At 45.3% G+C, this 8,662-nt stretch overlaps 2 protein-coding genes across 5 annotated transcripts; both read right to left on the minus strand.

The window, feature by feature from the left end:
- Positions 1–170: 170 nt before the first annotated feature.
- Positions 171–2,726, minus strand: LOC112886706 (probable aspartyl protease At4g16563). The gene has a single exon (XM_025952678.1). The coding sequence runs from the start codon at positions 1,887–1,889 to the stop codon at positions 444–446; it is 1,446 nt and encodes a 481-aa protein (XP_025808463.1). The 5' UTR covers positions 1,890–2,726; the 3' UTR covers positions 171–443.
- A 158-nt stretch (positions 2,727–2,884) lies between these two features.
- On the minus strand, positions 2,885–6,522 carry LOC112886708 (transmembrane protein 56-B-like). Of its 4 annotated transcripts, none has more exons than XM_025952680.1 (9): positions 6,288–6,522; positions 5,386–5,539; positions 4,422–4,510; positions 4,194–4,329; positions 4,017–4,091; positions 3,772–3,893; positions 3,587–3,662; positions 3,341–3,400; positions 2,885–3,256 (listed from the first exon to the last, which is right to left on the minus strand). In XM_025952680.1, the coding sequence occupies exons 2-9, from the start codon at positions 5,512–5,514 to the stop codon at positions 3,122–3,124; spliced, it is 822 nt and encodes a 273-aa protein (XP_025808465.1). In that variant the 5' UTR covers positions 5,515–5,539; positions 6,288–6,522; the 3' UTR covers positions 2,885–3,121. The 4 variants fall into 4 exon arrangements, with proteins under 4 accessions (XP_025808465.1, XP_025808464.1, XP_025808466.1 ...); XM_025952679.1 differs by having other exon boundaries at positions 6,166–6,304; XM_025952681.1 differs by having other exon boundaries at positions 4,422–4,515; positions 6,166–6,304.
- Positions 6,523–8,662: the final 2,140 nt, after the last annotated feature.

Genomic DNA, 8,662 nt, shown 5'->3' on the forward strand with positions numbered 1-8,662 from the left:
TTGCTTCAAAATTCCGTATTCATAATCACATAAAATAGGCTATACACTAAAGCCACTTTGTAAAGTAAAGTACGAACTATAAAGAATACAGCATACACACACTATCAGTTGTACCTTAACCTGATGATCAGGCAACACTTGGATCAGAAAGCGCGGGCGAGCTTTACCAATTACCAAATAACTAAATTGCGCAAAGTGCCTTTAATTTGCATCCGCACCAAAAGCACCAATATTCCACTCGACGCCAACTCCCAAATCCCAACTTGACGCACTTTTCTGCTAGAGACTCAGCACGGCCCGCTTCAGCCTTTGCACGCGTACATGTCGTACGGCTCTACTTTCAGATCAAAAGACACACACACCCTTCGATCGTGCACTCAAAAGATGTCACAGAGTGCACCATGCACTGCACGAACCACGCGCACGCCCGGCGGCCCGAGCAACTAGGCGCGGAGGGCGCAGTCCCTCGGCAGGAACCCGACCCGCCCGGCCACCAGATCGTACACGACCTCCACGTTCTGCATCTGGAAGCTCCCGAGCACCGCTCCCGGCCCACCGCCGCCGCCGTCGTCCATCCTCCGGAACAGCAGGCACTTGACCACCACGGAGTCCCTCACCGCGGTCACCGGGTAGTAGCTGCTCAGCTTGGGCAGCGTGAGCCTGGCGCCGCCGCCGAGGTGGAGGCTGATCGCCGGCAGCCGGTCCTCCGCCGCGCACGGCGCCCGCGCGCAGGGGACCCTGAAGCAGCGGTCGAAATCCGTGCGCGCCTCCAGCTCGCGCGACCGCTCGTACGGCGCGGCCGCGCTGAGGGACGACAGCAGCGACGCGTAGAACGGGTCCGGGAGGTGCGTGTACGTCGTCCCGGTGTCGACGAGCACCCCGCCGTCGCCTCGGGGGTCGACGCTGCTCAGGCTCGGGGGAGCGGCGGCCATGGCGGCCGCGCCGGAGCCGTCGTCTCCTAGCAGGCTGACACCCTCCAGGCCGATGTAGTAGAAGTTTGGGTAGGTGACGCTCCTCAGCATCGGGGTGAAGACGAAGCCGTCCGTCGCCGCCGACAGCGCGAGGTCGCCCATCACCAGGGGGCTGGTGACGTTGGGGTTCCTCGCGAACCGGAAGCCGAGGAAGCAATGGGAAAAGCCCTTGCCCAGGAACCCTAGCTGGGAGGGCAGGGACAGCGTGCCCTTGCCGAACCCGGCAATGCCGATCGGCTCCCTGATGGAGCTGCCCACACAGCCGAAGCTGAAGCCCGGGAACTCCACGGGAGACAGAGGATCAATGCCGTGTATGCTTCCATGGAGTGTCACAGAGTCCCTTGCAAGGGAGCCCAGGACCAGTGCTCCGCCACCGTAGGTGTAGGAGAAGGGAGGGCAAGGTCTTGGGCACAGACCACTGGTGAAGGCAGGGATGTCGCAACCCGCTGCTGCGCACGGATCAAACCTGTTGTCGGAGCTGTGGACGTCGACGCAGAAGCGGCTCCCGCAGAGGTCCATCGTGCTCGACGAGGATTGAGTCGGCAAGAACATTGGAGTTGGCTTAGAGGAGCTGTGGTCATTGACACACTCCATGCACTGGTAGCTGGTGGTGCCACAGGGGACCCAGGTGAGGTCACTCCCTGTGTCCAGGTACACTTGGAAGACCTGTGGGGGTGTGCCAAGGTTCAGGGACAGCAAGTAGCCATCTGTGTATGCTGTTACTGGTTCTATGATGTCCAAGAAGTCGTAGTTTGTGGAGTTCAGTAGTGTCATGGATGGAGTATTCAGAGATCTGACATGGCTAAGGCCAAGGACAAGGCTGTTCGGAATCTGGGATTTGGTATCTGTTGCCTGGGAATTGAAGAAGCTGGATATGATGCAAAGAAGAACGATGTATATGTAAATGAAAGGATGCATATTGTGTGATGAGCAGAAGAAGAGAACTAGCGGTATTTATAAGCCTTAGAAAGTTGTGTACATCAATAGAAATATTTAATTTGCAATTAATAATACAAGTAATATTCAAGGCCATTCTTAGCTGGAAACTAACTTCAGCTACATATATGCTGATGATCAAAGGCACTCAATGATGCTGCTATGATGATAATTTATATTTGCGAATGATAGGGCTGTGTGTACCAAAAAAGATGATCAGGTAGTGAGCAGGAGATAAATGTGTTCATATCATATTATTATTAAAAGTCATGCTATGCAAGAATATCTATTTCAGTGTTTGTAGCAGGTTTGGCATTGTATGGCCAACATAACAAACATAAAGGGACTGCTTTTGATGTCAAGAGGGTCACTTTCCAAGCATCTCATTAGCTGGTATCTAGGAGGATCATAGTATTTTGAATCACTTCTGACACCTTCAACCTTTATCCTCTTCCATTTGTCCTTTATTAATAGAGAGCAATGCTAATCCAACAGAAACATGCATTTGTTGATTGTACTAGAAATGCAGTTCTATTCTGGGATCCAGGAATTCTTTCTTTTTGTATTTCCTTTCTATGCTGGATCCCACAAATGGTCCCTCTATAATTACAACAGGATAATACATGAAAAATATGCATATTAGAGAACTTTTGCAAAAGCTTTCTTGGTTTCAGTTTGTTTATACATCCAGCTTAGACATGTTCAGGAACTTAAGCCTTAATTCATGTTGAACCTAATAGCAGTTTGCTGGATATTTAACGAATTCCGACTAACAAGGAGACTACAACAGGTCTCAAGAATAATGGGGTAAAGTTAAATGAAGAGAAAAGATACTTGGTTCATTGCCCTTTCTTGGTCCATGATGATCAAAATGAATGGGAAAAAAGGGAAGAAACGTGACTACAACAGGGGTAAATGATGGTTCTCAAAATTCAAAAGTGGAATTGAAGTGATGGCATAAACCTGAGTTTCAAATATATAAGCATTGGACTTACAAATGGATTAAAGTATATGAGGCACATGCACTTATAGCCAAAAATATCAACAGAGCATCCAGAAAACGAGTTGAGCAGTTTGGATCACAGCAAAGAATCTGAATTACCAGCGTAGCTGCATTAGTGACTACTGAATAGTGCAAATCTGTACATAGCTGTAAATGGATGTACAGATGATTGGATATCGTGGCTGTAGCCTGTACATGAATGCACATTCCCCTAGTCAACATGCCGCTTGGCCAGTGTCTTCTTGAGACCTCTTAAGATCTTGGAAAACCACATTACATTCATTATGAATAGTATAGTGGGGGCAACAGATATCAGAAGACAAGCAAAAGTGTCCATCTGCTTAACCTGTCAATAAGAAGGCATCAACTCATAAATTTATGTGTGAGTGGTAGTATTTTGTATACTGAATTTATCAGAACCACCAAGCACCTGATCATAATTCATAAAGATGTGATAAAACAAGTAGATGAACAGAATTATCCTAGCCACCTGCATAAAGGAATTTATTCTTCAATATTAGCACACCAAGATACAATGAGATCCGATAAATAGCCATAACAAAAGGACATCATGTTGATAATGCCAAAAACAATGGCATCCCCTTGAAGTTAGTGTCCCTGTATACTAGTGATGGGATATGCTCTGACATTGTAAAAGTGACCAGTGAGTGCTTACCAGCCAGGTAACAAACATTGCAATTCCGTTGATAAGGTATGCTTTGGAATTTTTCCTTCCAGCGACATCAAGGAACCTTGATGAAATAGAGGTAGAACAACAGGTTAGATGGATTGAAAGATGATAACATCCAACAATTTTTTTTTGCATAAATTCACATTTTTTTTTTGCGTAAATTCACTGACCATCGTAGATTGATTCCTGGTGTTGTAGTTTCAGAGATGAGAACCATGTACGTGTATAGCTGTCCTTCCCCAGATAGCATAGCATATACAGCACAAACAAGTGATAGCATGTGGTGGAAAACCTGACAAAGGATGGCAGGAGTAAATGTTACAGGCAGATCATACAGGAGCTGAATTAGAGCAATAGGCCTAGGTTAAAAAAAAGGGGAGGGGGTGAGTGGGCTATGATGTGGCATTTTACTTACATACTCCATACCACCAAGGGAAGGGTAAAACCAAAATATCATGGCAAGATCGGCAATGAAGTATCCAACGGAGACCTGGTAAAAATAAGATGCAACTCATGAGGCAAGGAAACAGAACATATATACATTAAACAAGAAAGTTCCCTACTTTCACATGACAACAAAGTAATAGCATACCCCTAATGTGAAATTGGAGAGATGTGAACTCCGAAATGTTACTGGACCATCCAGCTGATCACAGAACAAACCTGACAAGAAGACTAGATATACTGACATTATTGTAATGAATATTGCATGGGCAGTGGACATTCCCCTGGAACAGAAAAAGATCAGAGCAAGTATCATCAGAAACATATAGTTAAACAGAGGATGCTGCAGGAAATAAAAGTGTAATATTAATACTACCTGTTGTTCCATTCAATCTTCCGCATCTTTGTAAGAGAAGCATAACCTTTGAAGTAGATAGAACTGATCATGTGTGTGATGTCATAGGACTGAACTAGTAAAAACAAAAATAGTCAATAAATTATTATAATGACAGGATTTTGGTATATTGTTATAAGAATATGGATCATCAGAAAGTTCCAACGAAGAATGTAATTTCGGCGTATGCAAATCATGCTCGGTCTTAGCATAGTATCTTGGATCTAAGGAGTTATTCCAACTTCTCAGTGATTCTGTAATAAATAGAGTATATATGGGAACAACATTGCAGCAGGCATGGTGAAGTTGAATCGTCTCTAAGCTTATCTTGCTATGGGTTGTCTGTGTATCGTCGGTCTCTTGGTCACTTGGTTGAGCCTTACCACAAGCTCTTATAATTTCACTTCCTTTTAGTTTTGCAATTTGGTCAATGATAGCCTAACACTGTATTTCAGTAATATTCTACTTGATTTCCCTAATTAATGCAAAGATTCATCCATATTCTATAAAGCCATCATCAGGCTGTAGTGTGTGCTCTTTTCAAAGAATCATTTTACATAGGAGTTAGTTCAAACGTCGCATGGTACTTTTCAAGGGCTTCTCATCTAAGTTCAGATAAGAATTGATTCAGGTTAATTTAAAGAAAATAGCTAAGATCAAACCAAAGTCCTAATATTGTAAAGAGCTTAGCTCAGTCATTTACTGACAAAACTAGCAATGGTCCTCTTTGTAGTGAATCAGGATTAGACAGGAAAAAAAAAGATTTGCAGAAGTACTCCAAGAAAAGAAAGGCTTAATAACCCTTGAAAAAGGGTTCCAATGAAAACAAACAACATGAGCAGAGATATATGAGGTTTTGCATATATTATGCTCTTATCGACTATGCTAATGCACATGAGGACTGATTGTATAATTCAACAAATGAAGTCGAAGTAAATTACATTACCAATTTGCACATCAGGATCCCCCCGAGCACAGCAGCGTACAGAACATATGAATCTGCTAGCAAGTATTCCTTAAGAAGTACTTCTGCTTTGTACTTATACATCATGATTGGATCCACAGGAAAATCCATAATTTGAATTCTATCAGCTTAATACCTAATGATGAAGTCAAGGAGAGGTATATTAGTTAAGTTGGTAATATAAAGAGAATAAAACAAATTTGAATAATAAGCATGTCACAATATGAGCATGATCACTGAGTGTAATAAGTGAGATTGGGGCATTCGTAAGAGTATAACAAGACAAAGAAGGGAACATGTCTCAGGCACCCTTTCATTAATCATGGGTGAATATCCGATGAAAATGTTTTATTCCGGATATGCACCCTTTCACCTATTTTTACAAACTTGCAATAATCAGCGGATTTTTCACCGGATATAAATCCTCCTACCATTCATCAATTCAGACTGCAGATATATACTTTCTCTATCTGGTACATGGATTTGTACAAAGGAACCATTCCAAATAACCCAAAACAGTAAACAGCACACCTACTATTACATCCAACAAAGTTACTAGCAATCAATATCAGACCCCCGGCGTATTCCACGTGGGCCGGAAACGCTAAAGAACTTTATGAACGACAACAAAGATCGAACGAAATAGCCCGAAGAAGAAACCAATCATCTCTCTCACGCATTCCACTACCGAGAGGATTAACAAAACCACCAATCAGTAATCGAAACCCATAATGGAATTCGCCGGGGGCGCCAAGAACGCACCTCCTGATCCTCAGGAACGCTGAATCAGACGAACCCTAAAGGGTCCAAACAGTTGCGCCGGACAAGTGGAGAGGCGTGAAGATATGCGAGGAAGGGACAAGAATGGCGCTCAGCACCTTTACCTTGGCGTGGCGGCCGGTTGCGGAGGAGGGAAGGTACTGGCGGTTACCGCGCACCCTGGGGTTGCGTCGGAGACGAAGCAACCGGATTGGATTGGAGCCTGGAGCTGGAGGGCGCTGATTCGTCGATTGCTCCACTCGCTTTTGTCCCCGTTCTTGCTTTCGTGGAAGGTGGAAATCGGGGGGAAAGGAGAACGTGCTAGAAGAAGCGAAGCGAAGGGAAAAGTGCGAAAACCTACGGCAATGAATAAACAAGGATGGGCAGATATGCCCCTTTGGGCAACATGTGCCGTACTTGTGCCAAATCATAAACAAATATCTTTACCAACTTATTTATATTCAACCAACCTTTTAAAATATTGTTTATCATATTACTTTCTCTCGTCATAAGTATACATCCATCCAGATTTATGCCAAGTAAAACTTTTCTAGCATTAACTAGAAATATCTAACATCTAGAAAATATATTATCTTAAATAAAAGGAGTTACAAGCTATGATAATATTTTCATAATGACCCATTAGTGTCAATCTTATGTTTTTTAGTTTATTTAAAGTTTAGATATTGATCGAAGTTAAAACGCGCAAGCCACCGTTACCATGGTCTGTAAGTCAACGAAAATGTTAATTTATAATGAAAATGTGACTAGAAATAGATTGAATTGCGTTTACTGATTCCTTGCCAACCATGGTCACTTCTTGAAAGCGGAGAAGTGCATGCATCACTTTTGCTTTCACTTTCCAGCACAAGTTGCTTGGGCTAAGGAATGTGATGCGATGCTAAAAACATTCTGTCGAAAGATGGTACTCCCTCCGTCCCTTAATATCTGTCGTTTCCATTTCTCGAGAAACAACTTTGATTAAATATATATATATATAATTTATTAATAGTCATGGTACATAATTAATATTATCATATAGATATTTGAATCTAGTTTTTTTAATAAATTTATTTAAAAATATAAATATTGCACGTATTTTCTACAAATCATTTTCTACAAATCGAGTCAAACTTCCGGCACGGTATCAGGGACAAAGAAAGTAGGTCATAGACTTCATACCTGTGGAGGCTGATATGGCTTTGAGGTCATCTTCATCCATACGACTGACTTCCAGGAGTGGAGTCTGCTGGACCTTGGAAACTACAGAAGTCTCTCATGTTCAGAGTTGTTGGAAGCGAAACATGGAAATGATTGCCACTGGGCGAATGTTGATTGTTCGTCTTGTTTACCGGAAGCCGTCCACCGGGCGAATGTTGATTGTTTTGTCATTCTCCCGATGTTGATCGTTCGTCTTGTTTACTGGAAGCCGTCCACCTGTTCTGGACCTCTGGGAGAGACAAAAACACCCCAATGGACAAGAAGGCATGGTTGACAATGATATGAAGCGTCCTTTGCTTGCCTGATACTCTAGAAGCTACAAGGATGACGAGTAGTGTGACTTGTGAGAGTACCGGGCCAAATGATCCTCAAGGGCTGGCGATGTTCCTCCTCAATCGAGACTACAGATGAGCCCGTGCGGCACCTCGTCGCCGCGGCTCGCCGCCAGCGCTGCGCCTCCTCTGCACCCCTCTGCTCCTGCTGCAGGGGTTGGCTGCTCGCTAACCTCGGCCTCCCCTCCCCTCGGTTCTCCCCCTGGTTCCTACTCCCTCGTCGCTCTCGCCACACCTAGCCCACCACCGCGGCTGCAGCCTGGGTTCTTCTCGGATGGGTTGCTGCCTCAACTTCGCCATCTCCTTCGCCGGGCCCGTGCTCGGGGCACGCACCCGGGCGAGCTCTTCGTCGACACCATCCTCGAGCACCTCTACGCCCCGGTATGCACGGACCTTGTGCCGCCGGCTTCCCCGACTCTGCGCCCTGCGCCCCTTTGGGTCTCATTAACTCCGGCCATGGCCTCCTCCCCTCTCGTTGTTATCTTGGATGCGCTTTACTTCTGGATGGGCTCGGGTGCGGATCACTTTCGTCTTCGTGCTGTCAACCCGCTGATCTTTCGCACTAATGTCTCTTGCCCGTCTATGGTGGCACTGATCGTGTCTCTCGCCGGACTTCTCCATGACGGCGTTCTGCTCTTCTTCCATGGTGTTCGCGAGGATGCGTTCCGTTCGGTTCAAAATTCGAATCAGGTTGTCGTCGGATTGCCTCGTCCTCCCTCCTCGATCCTGGGCCCGCTGCCTCTGCTTTCTATCACAGGTGCCACCCCTCCCCCGTACGTCGCCAGCGAAAGCATTCCCCACTTTGGCCAAAGCAACGTGAACTTGGACAACTCAGCTGGCCTCGGCCTTGACCTCCTTCCCCTCCCTCCCTTATCCTCTGCCCTCTCCCTTCATGTGGATAGACGCGGTGCTCCTAGACTCCCCCTTTTCCTTTCTCTTTGTGGGCC

Source organism: Panicum hallii, chromosome 3, assembly GCF_002211085.1.
Source record: "Panicum hallii strain FIL2 chromosome 3, PHallii_v3.1, whole genome shotgun sequence".
Taxonomy (NCBI): Eukaryota; Viridiplantae; Streptophyta; class Magnoliopsida; order Poales; family Poaceae; genus Panicum; species Panicum hallii.